The following is a 22986-nucleotide window of genomic DNA, read 5'->3' as shown; positions in this document are numbered from 1 at the left end:
ATATACAATATGTTACATTGTTAATACTCATGATATACAGTATGTTACATTGTTAATACTCATGATATACAGTATGTTACATTGTTAATACTCATGATATACAGTATGTCACATTGTTAATACTCATGATAAACAGTATGTTACATTGTTAATACCCATGATATACAGTATGTCACATTGTTAATACTCATGATATACAGTATGTTACATTGTTAATACCCATGATATACAGTATGTCACATTGTTAATACTCATGATATACAGAATGTTACATTGTTAATACTCATGATATACAGTATGTTACATTGTTAATACTCATGATATACAGAATGTTACATTGTTAATACTCATGATATACAGTATGTTACATTGTTAATACTCATGATATACAGTATGTTACATTGTTAATACTCATGATATACAGTATGTTACATTGTTAATACTCATGATATACAGTATGTCACATTGTTAATACTCATGATAAACAGTATGTTACATTGTTAATACCCATGATATACAGTATGTCACATTGTTAATACTCATGATATACAGTATGTTACATTGTTAATACCCATGATATACAGTATGTTACATTGTTAATACTCATGATATACAGAATGTTACATTGTTAATACTCATGATATACAGTATGTTACATTGTTAATACTCATGATATACAGAATGTTACATTGTTAATACTCATGATATACAGTATGTTACATTGTTAATACCCATGATATACAGTATGTTAGATTGTTAATACTCATGATATACAGTATGTTACATTGTGAATACTCATGATATACAGTATGTTACATTGTTAATACTCATGATATACAGTATGTTACATTGTTACTGCTCATGATATACAGAATGTTACATTGTTAATACTCATGATATACAGTATGTCACATTGTTAATACTCATGATATACAGTATGTTACATTGTTAATACTCATGATATACAGTATGTTACATTGTTAATACTCATGATATACAGAATATTACATTGTTAATACTCATGATATACAGTATGTTACATTGTTAATACTCATGATATACAGTATGTTACATTGTTAATACCCATGATATACAGTATGTCACATTGTTAATACTCATGATATACAGTATGTTACATTGTTAATACTCATGATATACAGTATGTTACATTGTTACTGCTCATGATATACAGTTTGTTACATTGTTAATACTCATGATATACAGTATGTTACATTGTTAATACTCATGATATACAGTATGTTACATTGTTAATGCTCATGATATACAGTATGTTACATTGTGAATACTCATGATATACAGTATGTTACATTGTTACTGCTCATGATATACAGTATGTCACATTGTTAATACTCATGATATACAGTATGTTACATTGTTAATACCCATGATATACAGAATGTTACATTGTTAATACTCATGATATACAGTATGTTACATTGTTAATACCCATGATATACAGTATGTCACATTGTTAATACTCATGATATACAGTATGTTACATTGTTAATACTCATGATATACAGTATGTTACATTGTTACTGCTCATGATATACAGTATGTTACATTGTTAATACTCATGATATACAGTATGTTACATTGTTAATACTCATGATATACAGTATGTTACATTGTTAATACTCATGATATACAGTATGTTACATTGTTAATACTCATGATATACAGTATGTCACATTGTTAATACTCATGATATACAGTATGTTACATTGTTAATACCCATGATATACAGAATGTTACATTGTTAATACTCATGATATACAGTATGTTACATTGTTAATACTCATGATATACAGTATGTTACATTGTTAATACCCATGATATACAGTATGTCACATTGTTAATACTCATGATATACAGTATGTTACATTGTTAATACTCATGATATACAGTATGTTACATTGTTACTGCTCATGATATACAGTATGTTACATTGTTAATACTCATGATATACAGTATGTTACATTGTTACTGCTCATGATATACAGTTTGTTACATTGTTAATACTCATGATATACAGTATGTTACATTGTTAATACTCATGATATACAGTATGTTACATTGTTAATGCTCATGATATACAGTATGTTACATTGTGAATACTCATGATATACAGTATGTTACATTGTTACTGCTCATGATATACAGTATGTTACATTGTTAATACTCATGATATACAGAATGTTACATTGTTAATACTCATGATATACAGTATGTTACATTGTTAATACTCATGATATACAGTATGTTACATTGTTAATACTCATGATATACAGTATGTTACATTGTTAATACTCATGATATACAGTATGTTACATTGTTAATACTCATGATATACAGTATGTTACATTGTTAATACTCATGATATACAGCATGTTACATTGTTAATACTCATGATATACAGTATGTTACATTGTTAATACTCATGATATACAGTATGTTAAATTGTTAATACTCATGATATACAGTATGTTACATTGTTAATACCCATAATATACAGAATGTTACATTGTGTAATACTTTGAGCCTCTGTGTGCGGGGGGAACTTTACTCCCTTGCTATTACCGTTATCACTCTCTCTCATAGAGGAAGCCATTCTGCAAACAGAATAGACCTTTATGGAATATTACCTGGACACACCTTTCCAAAATGTCAATTTCAGAATTAAGACTCTGTGCTGTGTAGCTTAGCTCCTGCACTTTCTGCACCCCATAGCAGTAGTGTAGCTTGTGTCAGTGGCAGGACCACCACTCATTTGTCTTTCTCGCTCTATACGTATTTATATATATTATATTTTCAGTAAACTACAGTGGATTCCTTAGGCTGTTGATGAGTTAAAAATGTTATTGTGTCTTTTCAACAAATCTGTGACAGATTTTCATAGACAAAGATAGCACAGATATAACAGCAGGCAGGTGGGCAGCACTGAAGTTGGTGTACGGGAGGGGGATGTGGGGATTCTTACATATAGTACTGATTAGGAAAGAACCTTATTTTATGGCTTGTATGAGGATCAAGCATGCCTGGAGAGAGTACAGAAACGTTTAAAATGTGGGAAAAGTTAGCTTGGCACTCAATTTCAGTCACTTATGTAAAGCAGCGCGACTCCGTTTTTGACAGTCATATAATTATGCAGCTTCTGTGCCAAGGTTTCCTTTGAAAGGGTCTTGAAAACGGGCAATTTGCCCACTTCTTTACATTAAGTAACACCTCTTACATTCTTCTTCATTTAATAAAAAAAATAAAAAATAGGCCGGGAAAAGGTCCATATAATGGTATCTGTTTAATTGATATGTCTTTAAATTGCTCTGAAAAGCCCATGGCGTATCCGTTTAATGGATGCCTGTGATGGATGATGGGTGGGATTCGTCACCTATAGACTAACATGTTAAAAAACCATATATACGTTTAATGTATACGTTTTTTTACTGGATTCTGTGGGATGGAATAGCGTAGTCTACATGGTATATCGATGTATACTGACGTATAAAATACACTCTTTTAGCCAAAGTTTCACAATTAAGCCCTATAGAAAGCCCTAGGAAAGCGTGCGTGGATTTCATTGCGAAAAATTCGCAGAATATTACAGTAGGAGCAAAGTGGATGAGATTTACATGCGGTGGGGATTCTCAATCGGCAGCATGTCTATATCTTTTACAAAAATGCTGCGGAATTTCCACACAGAAATTTGTAGTGTTTACGCTGTGTGTGGACGTACCCTAAGGCCACATTCAGACGTGGCGGAATTACTGTTGAATTCCGTTGCGGACAGTTCGCAGTGGAATTCTGCAGCAGCCGCTTTTTACATTTTTTTCTATACATTTTTAGGAAACTTAGTTCAGACATTGCGGAAAATAACTGTGTGGAAATCAGGCTGCGGTGCAGAATTTTCTCTCCGCAGCATGCTCATGACGTTGCGGAGAAGCAGCGGAATTTCACGGCGGATTTCAGCCTTTGCAATGCAAAAACTGAAATCTGTGGCAAGTCCGCTGTGATATCTGCAACGTCTGAATTACCTGTCAAATATGCAAATGTTGCTGCAGATTCATTGCGTAATTGCCCCGAATCTGCACCAACGTTTGCAGCGGAAAAATTCTGCCACGTGTGTACCTGGCCTAAAGGGGTACATGATTGGGTCAACCCCTTCCTAAAATGAGCAACCCGTTAATTAGCTGAAGTGGTAGAAGCGGCCTGCAAATGCCCTTCTTCCCCGCAAAGCAAATAAAGCATTACACGTCGTCCACTCTTTGTAGTTGCTTTCTGGTCTGACTAGTAGGGGGGTTCCTGAGCTAGGCATATGGGGAGAAGTCATCAGGCATCACTATGGTATTCTGTGTAGGTAGGGTGCAGCTTTTCTCAGTTAATGTATTAAACATGAATCACTCAATCGTTCTAGTAACTCTTCAATGCTGTACATTCCGGCCAAGTTAACAAAACACCATGAAGAGAAATGTATTTACAGGTAAAATACTGAATACATGAACAAATCTGCAATTATGACGCAAAGGGATGAATCACGTCGCATAGTAGTCATACACTGCCATTATCATTAGATTTACAGAGTCTTTGTAATGTATTGTTGCTGCAACATCGGATAATATGAGGCTGTCTTTTTCAGATCTGGAGACATTTAACCCATGAAGATGCAACATATGAAGTAAATTGTACAACTTTAGGGCCAGGATCACACACGTAGCTTTAATGCGGTTTTTGGCTCCGTTTTTTTTAGCCAAAGCCAGAAATGGAACCGAAATGAAGGAATATAGAAAAGTAACTCCTTTCTTCTGTGTTAAAGAAATGAAGTCATAAACTGCATAAAAACTTTGTGTGTCTAAAATACATCAAAAAAGCATCAATTTCCATGGAGTATTTCAAATTGTCTAAATTTGGTAAAATTTTTGTAAGTTTTTACTATAATATGTGGTGTCTGCATGCCTCTCTAAGGGAAAGGAGGGTGTAAAAGAACTGGAAGTGGGGACTCATTCTGTATCATAGAATAAATATTTCAAAACAGAAGTAACAAAATGGAGTGTGTGAACTGGCACTTTGGGATATCATGTACGTCCCGCATCACGGCTCTACTCAACATTATATCACCATGTGTCATGTGTGGTTTTATACAGGACTGAACATAAGCCTACTGAATTATTTCAACCCAGAGAGTTGTCACTATGCACACCCAAGAGTTAAAACGCAAACAGCTCCGCTACACCCGTCAGTCCTTATGAAGTCTTCCCAAAGGACAACCATACAAACGCATTTATAACAAAACAGGTCACGCTTATCAACCTAGCATATGCATTATTGACATTTTCCAAAAAAGTTGAGGTAATACTCACAGTGGTTGTAGTGATAATCTCCTCTGTGACAACCTTTAGTGTATCCACCACAGAGATATAACCCAATCGCCTGGCAATCGCGAGGGCAGTGTTGCCATTCTGCAGGGGAAGATGAAATGTTGAAGAGAGAGATAAACTGTGAGCCAATGAGACGACACACAGTACGAGCCAGCCTTTCCATCCAAAACAAGGAAAAGGCGCTACAGTAATGTGTAGTTTACTTCAGAAGTCTTTCGGTGCCGCTTTAATCCCCATAGCAACACAACACACTGACATCTGCCAGCTTCTCTGCATAAAAATCTTCTGTCTGCGTTCAGGCGGTCACGCACCACAAGAAATTTGCCTTAAATACGAGCAACTTAAGATGCCTTCAAATGCAGGATTAGCCATAGAGATTCCTTAGAAACACTGTACACGGAGCAATGTTACGGAATATTTTGAAGAATATTTTTAAAGTGTTATTACTGAACAGACGCTAAAAATTAGATTCATCTCAATTCTGTGCTCCTTTAAGAAAAATAACACTACATAAACACATCTGACAGTCATTTAGGAGACGTGCAAGGCATTTCCATAGAGGAAAGTTTTAGTCGACTATCTAAATATAGGAAACCACAGGTCAGTAAAACACATCACTGTTCAAAAAGCTTATATTATCAGATTCCATTATGGCACAATATAGTAGTAATTGTACTAAAGCTGTGAACGGTCCCTAGAAAAGTCCTCTTTTCCAATGGTTCCGTATTATGAGACATTTGGTAAATAATTTGAATCATTTTGTTTTTTAGGATTCCTCAGGAAAGCCTTTACTGTGATTGGCTGACACCGCCCAGTGTTTTCTTTACTAACAGAAGTTAGGGATTTCTCTTTACGTGCCATCATAACAGGCACTAAAAGTATACTAAGGCAGGCACTGTTACATTGCCACTATGGCAGGAAATCTGTAAGTACTGTGACCTTATAGAATACACTACTATAGGGGCACTACAGCAGGCACTTTGTGGGCACTGTGGGAGACTATTGTAAGGGCAAGTATGGCAAGCACCATTAAAGAGGACCTGTCACCTCACCTGACATGTTTATTTAAGTAAATACTTGTACTCCCCTTGAAATAAGATTTTTGGAACGTCTTTTCTTAGAACTCTTTGCTGTGCTGTTCCCCTGTTATTCCTCCTAGAAATTTATAAATAGACAACTGGGTGATACCATTCCCCTTGTCATAAGAGGTGCGTCCATACACAGTTTTACTATGTCAGCACTGATTGGACATTGTCAGTGTGTATAGGGACACGCCTCTTTGATATGTAGAATAGTAACACCCAGTTGTCAATTTATTCATACATTTCTAGGAGGTATAACAGAGGAAAGGCACAATGTAGAGTTCTAAGAAAATATGTCTCCGAATTGCTAAATCATGAGGAATACAAGTATTTACCAAAACAGAGATGTAAGGAGAGGTGACTGGTCTTTTTTAAAGACACAATGCACTAAGCAATATTACAGATGTAGTGTGGCAGACATGATTCAATTAGCACTGTGGCAGGTCTTATTATAAGGGGACATGGCTGTAAATAATGGGCATTCATAGCAGGATTAGGATTGACACTATAATTTAGGAACTTTTAGCACTATTATATAGAACTTATATAGATTGCTAGGTGTCACAGCTGCGGTGTTCCATTGGCATGGTTGTGATAAAGTGGGGTTGGGAATATACCTATATTAAATTTCACAATGTTGGAGGGTTTGCCAATAATATAAAAGCCATAACCCAATGCCACAAACCTACACTACTTTTTACATCTACCCTTTTCTCTATCCAAGGGAAGTTATTGATATCTGAGATTAAGGAGACATCAGAACATGGTGGGATTCCATTGGAAAGTGCCGAGGCAAGGTACAAGGTAGTTTTGGTGGTATTAGATTACAGAAAAATAGTATTAAAAGTGAAGTTAAATTTTAACATTTCCCTACTTGGTCAGCTAGTGTATAGACAATGAATTCTTAAAGGCATAAAAAATATTTAAAATTAAAATGCAACTGCAAAAGCTTTTGAAATACAGAAATAAGGCTATGTTCACACTGTCATCAGAGTCAGTTTGGAACTGGAATAGCGAGGCATGCATCAAAACACCAGAAGCCATGACAGAACTAAACAGACACCACTGTAACTCAACGTGTCCTTCGGGCATACAACGTACAATGGATCCAGCTATGTACGTGAGCAAGTGTGAACAGAGCCTAAGAGTGTGAAGATATGGTTTCCGTTTGCCTTTCCGTTCATGGGTTCCTTCAATGGAAAGGTCTGATGGAACCCATAAATGGAAACCAACGCTGATGTAAACAGGCCCTAAAAAAGATATTAAAGCAGTAGCAAAAAAACTGAACTTACCGCAGTAGTAGCGTTGGGCTTTGCACCATTTTGCAGTAGAACATTTATAATGTGCGTGTGGCCTTGCTGAGCAGCTTGATGTAAAGGAGTGTAGCCATTCTGTTATACAACAAGTGAAACATACAATAACTTCAACAGCGCAACCAAAAATGTTAAACTTATAGATAAAATAGTAAATTATTACCGTACTATTGCCAAGTCTCAGGACAAGTTAACACACAACATTGCTTATAAATTAGTTTGATAAAATAAAATCTTATGAATCGACAGATTTGTACTGGAGATTACATGATGTTGTCTAATTCACTACCCAGCATTAAAGTTAAGCTCACCCTTGAAACATACCGTCATTTTGTTCTTTCAACCTAACTATGCCCACAATGCTGTAAACTTTATAGTGGTTGGAGCTCTGTTTTTCTGACACAGAGCTCTAAATCTCTGTATAGAAATAGAGGTAAATGATAAATGCCTTGCTTCCTGCAGGCGCCACTAGAGGGAGCTTAGGAGCTTCCTGTATACTGTTATATTATTGAACTCAATGTATAAACAACTAGCAGTAAATTCCTAAGCTGCCCCCTCTAGTGGCGGCAGCAGGAAGCCAGGAATTTTACTCTATGTCTATGAATAGCATTTGGAGCTCTGCATCAGAAAAGCAAAATTCCGAGCACTATAAAGAAATATTAATAAATTAATTAGCTCAACATTTTGGACCTAAAAATAAGAGATTTTCAAATTGTATCTATCTGTAAAATGTTAGCAAATCCTTTTTTTACTGAACAATCTGTCCCATTTATGGAAAATGGAATGATCAGACCCCTATTGTGAAGGAAACGAGAAAACGTCACAATCTCTCAATGAAAATAGGACCTAATAAGACATCTCACAATCAGCTCAATTTTGCTGTGCTAGATGAAGGGAGGACAGTGGGTGCTTGACCAAATCAGGCTAACCTTTGATGTACACAAGTGATCAGACTTTATATAGGACACATTTAGGAAGTACTAGGAGACTAATTTCCGTATATAAGAAAATAAACCATATACAAGCTAAAAAGATAGGCGACAACCAGCAAATTACACATGATATTTTAAAGCCTCAAAAAGAAATACAGGACATCCCAGAAAAACACTTTACACATGGTCACTAGGTGACAACCATTTATCATCATATTCTTTAGTGAGGAGGGCTGCACTAAATTTCTACAAACTTGAGAGTTACCCTGTTACTTTCTCTTAAAGGGGTTGTCCAGTCCCTAAAATAGCTGATCGCTCAGGGTCCAACTCCTGCTCACTGTGAATCTTCGACATGCATTTAGCGGCGATTCACAGGTATTGAAGTCTTCTTCTCGAATTGAAGTGAATGGGAGAAGAAGGCTGCAATACTGTGAGTCGCCACTACATCTGTGTCAATAATTCACAATGAGCAAGTAGAAATGAAGGGGGAGCAGCGCTCGTACGAGCGTTGCAACCCCTTCAAAACAGCTGATCATCGGGAGTCGGAGCCCTATCGTTGGCCTATCCTGAGGAAAGGCCATACATTTTTAGGGACTGGGAAACCCCTTTAAAAGAGTTAATTTGCGCTGCATGCTAAAGCCCATAAATGATCTAGTATCATACCTCCTTTATTAAGGCACATTCTCTAATTCTATATGGACATACTATGTTATATACTGTGGACCTCCAACAGATTATGAAATGTGGGATGGATCCTACTTCAATTGACTTATTATTTACGAATTATATTCTGTATTTCTCCTGACATTGATGCATTTCATATTAAAGTAAAATACATGCTGAATATCAGAAACATAATTGTTTCTATTGGACTGATGCATCTTACCATTCTGTAATACAAGTAGTACTGGAGCAATGTGCGTGTATGAGCAAATCAATGCAAAAGTGTTTAGATGTTGTGTATAGCCGACATTGTATGAGAAAGATAAAGGGAAAGATATAACGTTACCTTTGTTTTAGCATTGACACCCGCTCCATGCGACAGAAGGAAGTTCACCATCTTTATGTTTCCATAGTGACAGGCTACGATTACTGGCGTGTAACCCAGCTGGAAGAAATAGATTCATTTACTGAAAACCAGAAACACCAATAACAGCTCCCGGCCTTTTCACATGCAGATAATTAAAGGAAATGGAGGAAAGAAAATGGCTAAAATCGAAATAAACTAATCTTGATAAGCTAATTTGGAGAATTAATGTTACACTGTATTTAATATACACAATGGGGCAGATTTATTAAGCAATTAACGCCAGATTTCTTTCCCCAACAGTGGGCGGGGCTAAGTGATAAGGGACGTGGCCCTTTACTATAAATTTATACCAGAAGACGGCGTAAATCTTTGCCAGTTTGTAGCTGGCATAGATTTCCCTTTTAGGTGCACAGACGGCCTGAGATGCGCCTAATTTATTAAGATTCATGCACCCATTAATAAATTAGGCACATCTTCCTCCACCATTATATGCACAAATGTCTATACACTATCTATACATTTACAGTTATTTATAAAGAGAAAATAGATTTCTTCCTAGTTTAAAACGAGGTATTCTGTTAAGTAACATCATCGATGAGCACATCTTGGTATTATGGCAAATTCAACAGTTTTACTCCTGGACTCATACAGCACTGCTTCCCCCACTCCGAAGTGTGTCGGACCCCTCATTCCTAGGCTCAACTTACTATGAGCCAGACTACTCCAGGTAAAACTGGGAACTCCAAGTAAAACTGATACACAGGAATTCCTTCAGGCGCTGCAATAAGAATAACATAGTGTTATAGAACACTACGCAGATCACCTATGAGGCAAAGTACTCTTATATAAGGTCTCCTATTTGCTCGTCTACTCCTTCATAAACTCTGCTGTCTGGGATACTAAATGTCAATTTAACACGTGGTCAGTAAAGGTCTCAAATTTTATCCAACACTCCTTTTCAAATGCTATATATCAGTGATCCCCAACCACCGTGCCGCAGACCAATACAGGGCCGTGGATCACTTGGTACTAGGTCGCGGTATCTGCCCCAGTGGCCGCAGGGAATTTCGGGTTAAAAACCGCACCAAACTGTGGTGCAGTTTTTCGCCCGGAATGTCCGCTGTGGAAAACTGCTGAGCATTTAACTGGACTGCTAGCAGGCCCGCCCCCAGAGATGACATTTCATCCTAGGAGACCGCTGCAGCCTGTAATTGGTCACATGGGATGGAACGTCATCCCAGGAGGCCGGCTCTCGAACGTCATCCAGGTCGGCCTCCTGGGATGATGTTTCATCCTTTGTGACCACCGCTGCAGCGGTCACATGGGATGAACTGTCATCCCAGGAGGCCGGCCTGGAGGAAGAACACAGGCTTCTGGGTAAGTATAAATTTTTTTTGTTTGTTTTTTCTTAGGATCGTTTTTGCGGCGGAATTGCTTTGATTCCGCCGCAATAAACTAAATAACTGCTATTTACCTCTCCATTGAATTCAATGGGGAAAATCCGCAACAAATAAGCAGCATTTATACAAATACATGCTGTGGAATAAATCTCTGCCACGCATGTACATTTTTGAGCGGTTCTTCCGCTCACTATTTACGTAGCGTGTGGATGAGATTTGTTTTATGTCATCCACTTTGCTGCTACTGTATTATGCTGTAAATCCGCTGTATTTACGGAAACGTGGCAACTGACGCTAAACCTCCCTCCACCTGCCAATTTCTCCCCCACCGGCCCCTGGAAACATTTTCTTGCATGAAGCTGGTCCTTGGTGCAAAAAGGGTTGGGGACCGCTGCTATACATCTACTGTTGGCAATAGGGGTAGACAAATAAGAGTTTTTCAACCATAAAAACCTGATAGGTGCAGGTCCCTGCAAGCGTAACTACCTCTTTATTAAAGTGTATGGAGAATGCGTCATCCTGGAATTGGTGAACGGGAGTCATCAGACCACCCTTCTCCCGATAGGTGAGGGTCCCAGAGGTAGTACCCACACCAATCAGGCATCTAGAGCATATCCTGTGGATATTCCATAAATGCCTAAGATGGGAATACCCCATTAATATAATTCCTACCACAATAAGACACTTTTAGCCACATGCTGGTTTTACTTCTTTCTCCGCATTCTTAACATGTCAAATGTGAAAAAGACCTGACAAAAAATTATTTTACCAGTATGACATTCCAATATGTTAGTGGAAAGGCACCGATTTCTCCAGGGCCTGCAAAGGAACATAAACTTACCCCAAGAATCAATTGTGCCTATTAGAGGCATCCTATTTCTTTCTGTAGACCCGTTCTGCTTAATTCATGAAATCTAATATGTCTGGATTCATAACTTATATATATATTTTTAAAAAAATATGTGGATCTTATGTGCATGAAGGATTGAGTGGTATAGGGATACTTTAGTATTAAATAGGAAATTACTCGCTTTACTGGAAAAAAAGCTGGTCGTGCACATATCTGTAGAGAGACAGAAGTCCACCAGTATCAACGGAGTGTGGATCTCTCTTTTATTTCTATGACGGCTGTGAATTTGGGTAACAGTCCCTGGCAGGACAGTGTCAGAATTTGTATTTAAGTCTTTAAGGCTATATATTTATCTCACCTGGGTCCTGGCCTGTGTAACCTTTCACAAATCCTGGGCTACAATCCTATATTTACAGAATTGTGCCGTACCCTCTAAATGTGCAACCAATAGTCGTATTGCATAGTTACCTTAGTTTGAGCGTCCAGATTGGCCCCCTGCTTTTCTAGTAGTTCAGCTACATTCACCTTGTCCTCTTGGGCTGCAAGGTGCAGTGGAGTCAGTCCATTCTGTGTAAAATATAAAAATAAAATAATACAAAGTAATAAGAATAAATCATATCGCCTGATGCCTCTTGTGCCAGGAGATGTCCCGCTGGCAGCAGTTTCTGTCCTACTACTTGAACTAAACATGCCCACTTGGCCGAGCCAGACGTGCATGTTTAAGGGGGGCTTGGGGGAGCTTTTGGCTGACCGCTATCCCATGAATAACTGCATTATGCAGATATTTATTACAAAAAGTCTCTCACACCTTAATGACATTTAGCATTGACAATTCCTACGACTTCCAAGTTAAAAGTATATGATAACCCCAGCAAAAATGACATTGTTATACAACTTATACACATTTATGAGAACTTTTCCAATTTAAAAGGAATTTCTAATCAGAAAATGACTTGTTTTTTAATTTTTGGTGATTTTTTTTTTCTTTCATTTTCCATGTCACCATCTATATTAAAAAAATGACTGAAATATTGCCGTTTTTCACTGAACTTTGACCCTCACAATAGACTAAAGCTGGCTATACGCTTTAGATAGCTGTCGGCCAAAGGCTCGTTTGGCTGACATCTATTTCTCCCAACACCCCCTGTATGCATGCACACTCGGCTTGTAGTTACTTATAAAAAGTATATACACTGTATATGGGCTATGCTGCAGCTCTGCTCCTAGTCAGTGTATGAGGTGCTGCTCATTTCCATTACAGCAAGAATAAAATGATAAACTGCAAACAACTAACCACCAGTAAAAATGAACCTCAATAAGGGGGAGTCTGGCGATCTACTTTATCTATTAATGTCAACGTTAAATTGCCACCTATTATCATATACTAAAGTCTTGACACTTGACAGCTAAAGCCAAGGCTCAGAATTCCTTTTTTAAACAAATCTTACCTTTGTGCCTACGTGAATATTGGCTTCTTTGTTCAGCAAAAGAGTAACCATGTCAGTGTGTCCCTCCTGGGCTGCCAGATGAAGTGGGGTGACTCCTTGCTTGGTCAGAATGTTGGTCTCTGCTCCATAGTTTAGCAGTGTTGTGGCTATCTGCATTTGATTCTTCTTGGCAGCTATATGTAGCGGTGTATAACCATTCTACAACATTAGAAAAATCAACGGATTAAGTCAATACTTGATATTATGGACATTCCCTCATATTCTATCCTATGACGTGTTGAGTTATTTTCTAGTCTGTGTGTTGCCTAGATCCTGTAATGTTCACTTTAAATTTACTGAGAATGAGAGATGGGCAACCATCAGGCTGGGGTGCGTCACATTGTGACGAAATAGTGGATAATTTGAGGTTCGGAGAAATGGTGCCTTAGGGCCTGACCATATTATTATATGTGAATATATCCAAGGTCAGTAAAGGGATCTATATAGTGATGCAGGCCTGCAACTATAATGGGATATCCACTACATCTGTTCAAGAACTGAGATTAGATCCCACAGGGGAGAGATGTATAAATAAATAGAAGTAATAATGAATGTTCCTACTGGATAATAACAAGCAGAGATCTTGAAACCGTGAGGAACGTATATTGGAAAATTATATAACTTTAAAGGGCTTTTTCCAAAATCATAAATTATCACCTATCCACAGGATAGGTGATACGTTTACGATCGCTGGGGTCCCCTCTGATCGTGAGAACAGGGGTCCCAAACCCTCAGTTTCTCCTCACTGCTTGACTGCAGTGAGGAGGACATTGAATGGAGCGGCGGTCGAGCACGTGCGCTGCCGCTCCGTTCAATGTCTATGGGAATGACAGAAAACAGCCGAGTACAGCGCCTGGCTGTTTCCAGCATTTTAATAGACAGTGAATGAAGTGGCAGACTGCTGCTCCATACAAGCTCCTCCTCACTGCAGGAATGCAGTAAGGAGCATGTGGGGATTCGGGACCCCTGTTCTCACGATCGGTGGGGGTCCCAGCGATCATAAAATGATCACTTATCCTATGGATAAGTAATCCAGAGTAATTAAACAAAAAATAACATTATTTTGCTGAAAGCGGACGACCCCTTTAACTGTACACCTTGTAACATAACCCCTGCTATTACTCTGATAAACGCATTATTTAACCCTTTTACATACCACTTTCATAATTCATTCGCTAACTACTAACAAAGTATAAAATAAATTAATCAAAACATCAGCCTGACAACTGAATTTCGTACTAATTTACTGGTTCCAGTTTGTAAAAAAAAAAAAAAAAGTGAATCTGTAAAAATACAACCTCTGATGTAAAACGGACACTTTAGATCTCACCTTGGCTGTGACATGGGGAGAAGCTGCCTTTTCCAGTAGCAACATCGCCACCTTCTGGTTGTCATAGTGAGCAGCAACATGGAGTGGTGTGAGCCCATTCTGCAAAGGGCGTGTTTGTTATGGGGGTTAAACCAGTTAGTTATTGAAGCTCTAAAAGAAGCTATAGACATTTACACTGTAGGAAATAAAGATACTAACAAAAAATGCATATTAAAATAATTATGTTATTACATGAAAATGATGCTTAGAATTAATTAGAAGAAAACATTGTGAACATTGTTAACATACAACAAAAAAAAAATGCATGATAATCTATTTATATAATGTAGAATCCACCAGTATGATTTACCTTGCCGGCGGAGTCTGGGGGTGCACGGCGTTGTAGGAGGAGTTTAGCCACATCTAGACTTCCGTACTTAGCAGCTACATGCAATGGGGTAAATCCTTTCTGCAGAAGTGAAGACAAAACTGGGCATTAAAATAACTGGATTTGTTAACAAAACTGCTAATATAGTAAATTTATAAGCTAGAAGGACATAAATAAATATTCTGATATATAAACCTGTATGTGGTATTTCCCCGAACACTTTATATGCAGTGCCATGATGCCAGGGCTGTCAGGTACAAAACGGAAAATACCTATTCAAATCAGCGTCCTATAGCACAGACAGTATGGAACAGGACAGAGTCCTATAGCACAGACAGTATGGAACAGGACAGCGTCCTATAGCACAGACAGTATGGAACAGCACAGCGTCCTATAGCACAGACAGTAAAGAACAGGAGAGTGTCCTATAGCAGACAGTATGGAACAGGACAGCGTCCTATAGCACAGACAGTATGGAACAGGACAGCGTCCTATAGCACAGACAGTATGGAACAGGACAGTGTCCTATAGCACAGACAGTATGGAACAGGACAGTGTCCTATAGCACAGAAAGTATGGAACAGGACAGCATCCTATAGCACAGACAGTATGGAACAGGACAGCGTCCTATAGCACAGACAGTATGGAACAGCACAGCGTCCTATAGCACAGACAGTAAAGAACAGGAGAGTGTCCTATAGCAGACAGTATGGAACAGGACAGCGTCCTATAGCACAGACAGTATGGAACAGGACAGCGTCCTATAGCACAGACAGTATGGAACAGGACAGTGTCCTATAGCACAGACAGTATGGAACAGGACAGTGTCCTATAGCACAGAAAGTATGGAACAGGACAGCATCCTATAGCACAGACAGTATGGAACAGGACAGCGTCCTATAGCACAGACAGTATGGAACAGGACAGTGTCCTATAGCACAGACAGTATAGAACAGGACAGTGTCCTATAGCACAGACAGTATAGAACAGGACAGTGTCCTATAGCACAGACAGTATGGAACAAGACAGCGTCCTATAGCACAGACAGTATGGAACAGGACAGCGTCCTATAGCACAGATAGTATGGAACAGGACAGTGTCCTATAGCACAGAAAGTATGGAGCAGGACAGCGTCCTATAGCACACACAGTATGGAACAGGACAGTGTCCTATAGCACAGACAGTATGGAACAGGACAGCGTCCTATAGCACAGACAGTATGGAAGAGGACAGCGTCCTATAGCACAGACAGTATGGAACAGGACAGTGTCCTATAGCACAGACAGTATGGAACAGGACAGTGTCCTATAGCACAGACAGTATGGAACAGCACAGCGTCCTATAGCACAGACAGTATGGAACAGGACAGTGTCCTATAGCACAGACAGTATGGAACAGGACAGCGTCCTATAGCACAGACAGTATGGAACAGGACAGTGTCCTATAGCACACACAGTATGGAACAGGACAGTGTCCTATAGCACAGACAGTATGGAACAGGACAGCGTCCTATAGCACAGACAGTATGGAACAGGACAGTGTCCTATAACACACACAGTATGGAACAGGACAGTGTCCTATAGCACAGACAGTATGGAACAGGACAGCGTCCTATAGCACAGACAGTATAGAACAGGACAGCGTCCTATAGCCCAGACAGTATAGAACAGGACAGCGTCCTATAGCACAGACAGTATGGAACAGGACAGTGTCCTATAGCACAGACAGTATGGAACAGGACAGCGTCCTATAGCACAGACAGTATAGAACAGGACAGAGTCCTATAGCCCAGACAGTATGGAACAGGACAGCGTCCTATAGCAGACAGTATGGAACAGGACAGCGTCCTATAGCACAGACAGTATAGAACAGGACAGCGTCCTATAGCCCAGACAGTATAGAACAGGACAGCGTCCTATAGCACAGACAGTATGGAACAGGACAGCGTCCTATAGCACACACAGTATGGAACAGGACAGCGTCCTATAGCACAGACAGTATGGAACAGGACAGCGTCCTATAGCACAGACAGTATGGAACAGGACAGCGTCCTATAGCACAGACAGTATGGAACAGGACAGCGTCATATAGCCCAGACAGTATAGAACAGGACAGCGTCCTATAGCACAGACAGTATGGAACAGGTCAGTACCTTTTTAAAAAACCCACATTGTACACAATATGGGCATTGAGTTCCTTGGGCCACCAGAGGAACTGATTCTGTGGACCACCCTCCATCTATGCAGAAATGACGCATTCCCTTTTTTCAAAGCAGGACATGTCATCGGTATAATAGGTTATTTGTAAATCATCCCATAAAAAAGACCCTAGTAGAAAGGGATCAGCTCCAAAGTCTACTTTACACGGGGTTGTATTCTGATGGACCATTTGGGTCCATTATTGTGTCAGAGCCTGGGTCCACTATTGGATCTTCTTATACACTGGTGGGTCTGTCTAATATAGAATATATAAGTTACTACTCTGGTTCCTTCCCCCATCTTCTCATTCTGTATTTTCCTTTGCAAAAGTCCTTCCTCAAAAGCCTCAATCTGAACCCCTTGACATTACCATACACTGCCCAGTGGCCATTTTTCTCTGTTCTTGGCCTCTTCCTGTTTGTCTTATTCCACTACTGTTCCCTCCTAACCTATTTTTTTTCCGGATGCTCCTTCCACTTACCAGCGTTTGTCTGTTTTTGCATTAAATTGCCGTCACTTAGCATGGCTTGCTAACTATTGTATGTTACATTCTTTATTTATTATATAATAATTAAAGTTTCATGTATTACTAAAAGCTGTTATTTCCCAGCATTCATGTGCACCTCAGACACAGAACAAGAATGATCTGTATGCAGCATAAAAAGAAGCTTCTAGAACTAGTGGCAAATTGCAGCAACGGTTTCTATTTTCCACAGCTACTGGCATTTAGCGTTGAACGGTATTCTGCTGCCCTCTAGCAGACAAGAATATAATGTTCAGACATCACAGCATAAGGAATATTCAAATGAAAGAATTCTGTGCCAAGGAAAGGTCTGGCACTTTATAAGACCAACATTACTGGTCGACTATTTAGAACCCATTATAGGCTCCCAATTTGCAGACAAATGCCAGAATCTGTGGGAGAAATTCTATTCAGGGGGCCCACACTTCAATAATTTGATCCATAGGACTTTCCCTGCTTAATATGTTACAGGTTCTCTTTTATATATAGCAATGCACTATAAGTGCCTGTACCCATAAATGTAATAAGCATCCATAAATGACCCTTCGAACAGATCTTTATTCAGAATGTGATTTATTTATTAGTTGAATATTGTTTTTTGCTATTATTGTTACAGTTGTCATTCCTAATACTATCAATATTGTTACCCACTAAATGCAAACCAGCTTTTGCCTGTAACACCCATGGCCGCGGGCCGTCAGGATTACTCACCTCCTGACGGCCACAGCCATGGATCTGTGAGAGCTGGCCCGCATCTCCTCTTCAGGGGACGCCAGTGCTCACTTCCGCTTCACTTTGCTGTGTCCCGTAGGGTGCGCACACACGCTCATGCCCAGTCTTAAAGGGGCACGACCTGAATTAGATCCTCAAATTAGTCCATGAGCACCCTGGACTATAAGAAGAGCCCTGCCCCTACCTGCATTGCCTGAGCATTGTTGTCATTTACCTATGTACGTCTCTGCAAATGGTCCCTTAAGTGTTTACCAGTTCCCAGTGTTCCCGTTCCTGCTACCTGTATCATGTGTCCCGAGCTATCTTGGTCCAAGTGCCGTTTAGAGTTGGTGCCGTGTTGTGCTGTGTACTACGCCTTCTTGGTTACACCACGCCTGGTGTCTGCCTGCTGCCAGGGTCCCATCCAAGCCTCTTCGCTACTGTCTGAAGTTACCACAGGTACACCTATCCAAACTATTGACTTTGACTTGTACCCTGTTGGCCAGCTGCTATACCCTCAAGGCAGTACGGCCCAGTGGGTCCACGCACCCAACGTGACATTACCTTTGTAGGCATGGAGTGGGAAGCTCCAGCTTCGATTAAGACTGATGCCACATCCACCTGTCCCTCTCGGGCAGAGATATGAAGTGGGGTGTATCCATTTGTGGTAGCAGCATCGGGGTGTGCCATGTGTTGCAGTAAAAGCTGGACAATTTCTGTTTTGCCCAAACGAGAGGCTATGTGGAGAGGTGTCTGCTCCTCCTGTACAAAAGAATAGGTCATGTAATTAATAAAGTTTATTTGATACAGAAATACAGTATAGATTTTATATCCATTAAGAAAACATTTTTGTAATAACCCTGGGTCAGCTTTAAACTATTTCAGTTATGATAAGATCAATACCAGTTGACAAATCCACAGGAAGAGTCTGGCACATGCATATGGAAAGGGTGTAGATGCCATAAAGGCCATCTTTATTACTGCTATGAAGTATATCGGGAGGTGGACCCCTTATCAGGTTTTGGAGGGTCATTTGGTCAAGAGAATTGGAAGATAGGAGCCAGGATTGGGGGCCCTCTTCTCTTCATAGACACCCAAGACATATGTGGCTGTGTGAGTATAGTTCAGGAATGATAGGACAATATACTACATAATACATATAGATCACCTAGCTTCAGGTTAATACCCAAATAATGCGGGGTTTATGCAAGGTCAATGTGATTCATTTCACAGGATACAACTTACAATATACCAAGATACCATTAGGATAAGTCTCATTGTCTTGTAGTTTTTACAAGTGCAATAAAGTGACGTTTTAATTATATTTTTCTACTGGTCATGCACCACGGATGTGCAGAATATATAGTTATTATACATAGAGTAATCCTATGTAAAGACAACATTGCATTGCACTCTGGCATTCAGTGTAGTCAGTTTTGCATACCTCCCAACCGTCCCGGATTTAGCGGGACAGTCCCGGATTCCGGGCGTTGTCCCGCTGTCCCAGGCAGTCGGGGGCATGTCCCGCTGTCAAACAAATTCTGAAGCAGGGAACCATCAGCTCCCTGCTTCATAATTAGTTCAGAGTGGAGGAACAGAGGGAGCTCCTCCACTCGCCGAGGACTCCCCGGCCACAGCGCTACTGTAAGCGCTGTGCTTGGGGAAGCCCTTGATGTTACTGTCCATATGTGGACAGTGACGTCAGTGGCTACTCATGGAGCAGAATCCACAGCCAGAGTCGGCAACAGGGATTCCGCTCAAAGAGTAGCCACTGACGTCACTGTTCATATATGAACAGTACCGTCAAGGGCTTCCACGAGCACAGCGCTTACAGTAGCGCTATGCCCAGGGAGTACTCGGCGAGCGGAAGAGCTCCCTCTGCTCCTCCGCTCTGAATTAATTCTGAAGCAGGTTACTGTCCTTATATGGTCACATCAGGGCTTCCCTCTAGGAGCAGAATCCCAGGCCTATGCTCTGGCTGGGGATTACGCTCCTAGAGGGAGTCCCAATGGTACTATCTACGGGGGGGCTGGTGCTATCTTCATAAGGGTGTGGCACTATCTACATGGACATTGTAGCACTATCTACAGGGGACACTATGGCACTAGGTACATGGGCACTATATACATGGGCACTGTGTCACTATCTGCAAGGGCACTGGCACTAGGGGCAGCTAAGGGGGCATTATACTGTATTGGGCAGCTAGGGGGGCATTGTGCAGTATGGGGGGATTTAGGCATTATATTGCATGGGGGCATCTGTATGGGCATTATACTGCATGGGAGAATATGTGTGGGCATTATACTGTATGGGGGCATCTTTTTTGGCTTTATACTGTATGGTGGCAGATATGGGGGCATTATACTGTATGGTGACAGCTAGAGGGCATTATAATGTGTGGGGGAAGCTATTTGGTATTATACAGTGTGGGAGGCACTATGGGAGCATGATACTGTGTGACTGAACCGGGTGTGTTTGGGCGGGGATTGGGTGGGATTAGAGGCGTGGCTTAAAATAAAAAAAATTGACGCTGCTCGCGCCGAATCGATTACCCCTCTTTGTGATTCTTAAAAGTTGGGAGGTATGGTTTTGTTCTCTGAATACATTATCTAAATATTATCTGAATTATGATTGTATCAAGGGACTAAGAGAAAAAGGCCGTCTTCAGATAAATCTGTATGATAACCGTTTGTTCTCATTTTAATATGTTAGTTTCTTAAAAAATAAATATTACAATTACTCACATGAAAGAGGGAGACATTGTGTATGAAAATATTAAATACAATTGTCTGAAAAAGGGCAGAAAAACTGTGCCATAAATATATATTATTTACACTAGATGAATAGATAGATAATAAATAAGCGGTAGATAAATAGATAGATATGAGATAGACAGACAGACAGATATTAGATAGATAGATAGATAGATAGATAGATAGATAGATAGATAGATAGATAGATAGATAGATAGATAGATAGATAGATAGATAGCAGAAATAATTTTTATTACAAACTAATATTTATCATCTATCTATTTTCTGCTGTCATAAAGATACTAAAAGCAAATTGTAAACATAACTAAACTATTACTAATACCAACAACAACAAGAAACCTACCCTAGCTCTGGCATCCACCAGTGCACCATTTCTGAGAAGGCAACGGACAACTTCCACCTGTCCTGCACGAGCAGCCATATGCAATGCTGTCTCTCCTCGCTGCAAATACATAGATGACGAATGAATGCATTGATAGATTTCAGTGCTAGCCCTCTATATTGGCTGTAAATGTAATTAATCATTATTGTGATTCATAAACTCCAGTAGAAATATCTTGGTATTCTTCATAATAACACATACAGTATAGGGAGAGAAATGCCAGTCAAGCTGAGCCGGGCGAGGAAAAGAAGGAGAGGAGCCGCCCATTAGACACTTCTCCCTGAGCCCTGCCCTTTTTAGAACTCGGTTTTCTCTGAAATCCTGCAGCGCTTTAGAGTAAAACATAGTTCACTGCAATCAGGTTACAGGTAGCTATTTCATGCTGTCCGTGGTTAGGGCAGGATGAACCTGCTGAATGATTTCCTCTAAAGATCTCTGCTGGACGGCCTGTTCACATCAGTCGACTACACTCCTGTTTTCGTGAAAAAAACGGAAACTTTACAAAACGGAAACAAACGGAAACCAACTGCAACGGAAGCATTACCATTGAAATCAATGGTAATGCAAACGTAAGCTATAGTTTCTGTTCTGCTTTCCATTCATCTGTTCCTCTGACAGAACGGATGAACGGAAACCCCAAACGGAACCGTCCAGATGTATACCATAAGGAAATTATTTTGACATCTAGTCCATGAAAATACTTAAAGAGGCTCTGTCACCAGTTTATAACTTGCCTATCTCCTACCTAATCTAATAGGCGCTTTGATGTAGATAACTACAGTGGGTTTTTTGTTTTCTTTTTTTAAAATGTTTATTATTGAGCAAGTTATGAAAATTTTTCCATTTATGCAAATTTTTTCTAAATGCCCAACTGGGTGTTTTTTTCTATTCACCAAGTGGGCGTTATATAGAAAAGTGTATGACGCTGACTAATCAGCGTCATACACTTCTCTTCATTCCAGCCCAGCTTGATTCACAGCACAGTGTGAACTCGCGAGATCGCGCTGTGATGTGATTTCCTCACCGGAGCGACAGAAGACTGAACAGACATCGCCTCCAGCCGCTGCAGATTCGGATAAACATCATAGCACGGCTGGAGGCGATGTAGATAACAGTAGTTATCTACATCAAAGCGCCTATTAGATTAGGTAGGAGATAGGCAAGTTATAAACTGGTGACAGAGTCTCTTAAATAATACTGCCATACAGTGCTTA

General features: G+C 39.7%; 1 protein-coding gene across 37 annotated transcripts in view; it reads right to left on the bottom strand.

The window, feature by feature from the left end:
• The window catches only part of ANK2 (ankyrin 2), a 626865-nt gene that overhangs the window by 98371 nt on the left and 505508 nt on the right, over positions 1–22986 (bottom strand). For 32 of the 37 annotated variants that reach the window (XM_075860538.1, XM_075860544.1, XM_075860543.1 and 29 more), the window contains 9 exons: positions 21734–21832; positions 19181–19378; positions 15167–15265; positions 14818–14916; positions 13449–13646; positions 12469–12567; positions 9730–9828; positions 7768–7866; positions 5376–5474 (listed from right to left, as the gene is read on the bottom strand). In XM_075860538.1, the coding sequence (XP_075716653.1) occupies positions 5376–5474; positions 7768–7866; positions 9730–9828; positions 12469–12567; positions 13449–13646; positions 14818–14916; positions 15167–15265; positions 19181–19378; positions 21734–21832 (1089 nt within the window). The remainder of the gene's footprint in view (positions 1–5375; positions 5475–7767; positions 7867–9729; positions 9829–12468; positions 12568–13448; positions 13647–14817; positions 14917–15166; positions 15266–19180; positions 19379–21733; positions 21833–22986) is intronic. The other 5 variants (XM_075860542.1, XM_075860562.1, XM_075860559.1 and 2 more) reach the window with 1 other exon arrangement.

The sequence above is a fragment of the Rhinoderma darwinii genome, chromosome 1, assembly GCF_050947455.1.
Source record: "Rhinoderma darwinii isolate aRhiDar2 chromosome 1, aRhiDar2.hap1, whole genome shotgun sequence".
Classification (NCBI taxonomy): domain Eukaryota; kingdom Metazoa; phylum Chordata; class Amphibia; order Anura; family Rhinodermatidae; genus Rhinoderma; species Rhinoderma darwinii.
The sequence above is the reverse complement of the archived record's forward strand: the minus strand, read 5'-3'. Positions and strand labels throughout refer to the sequence as shown.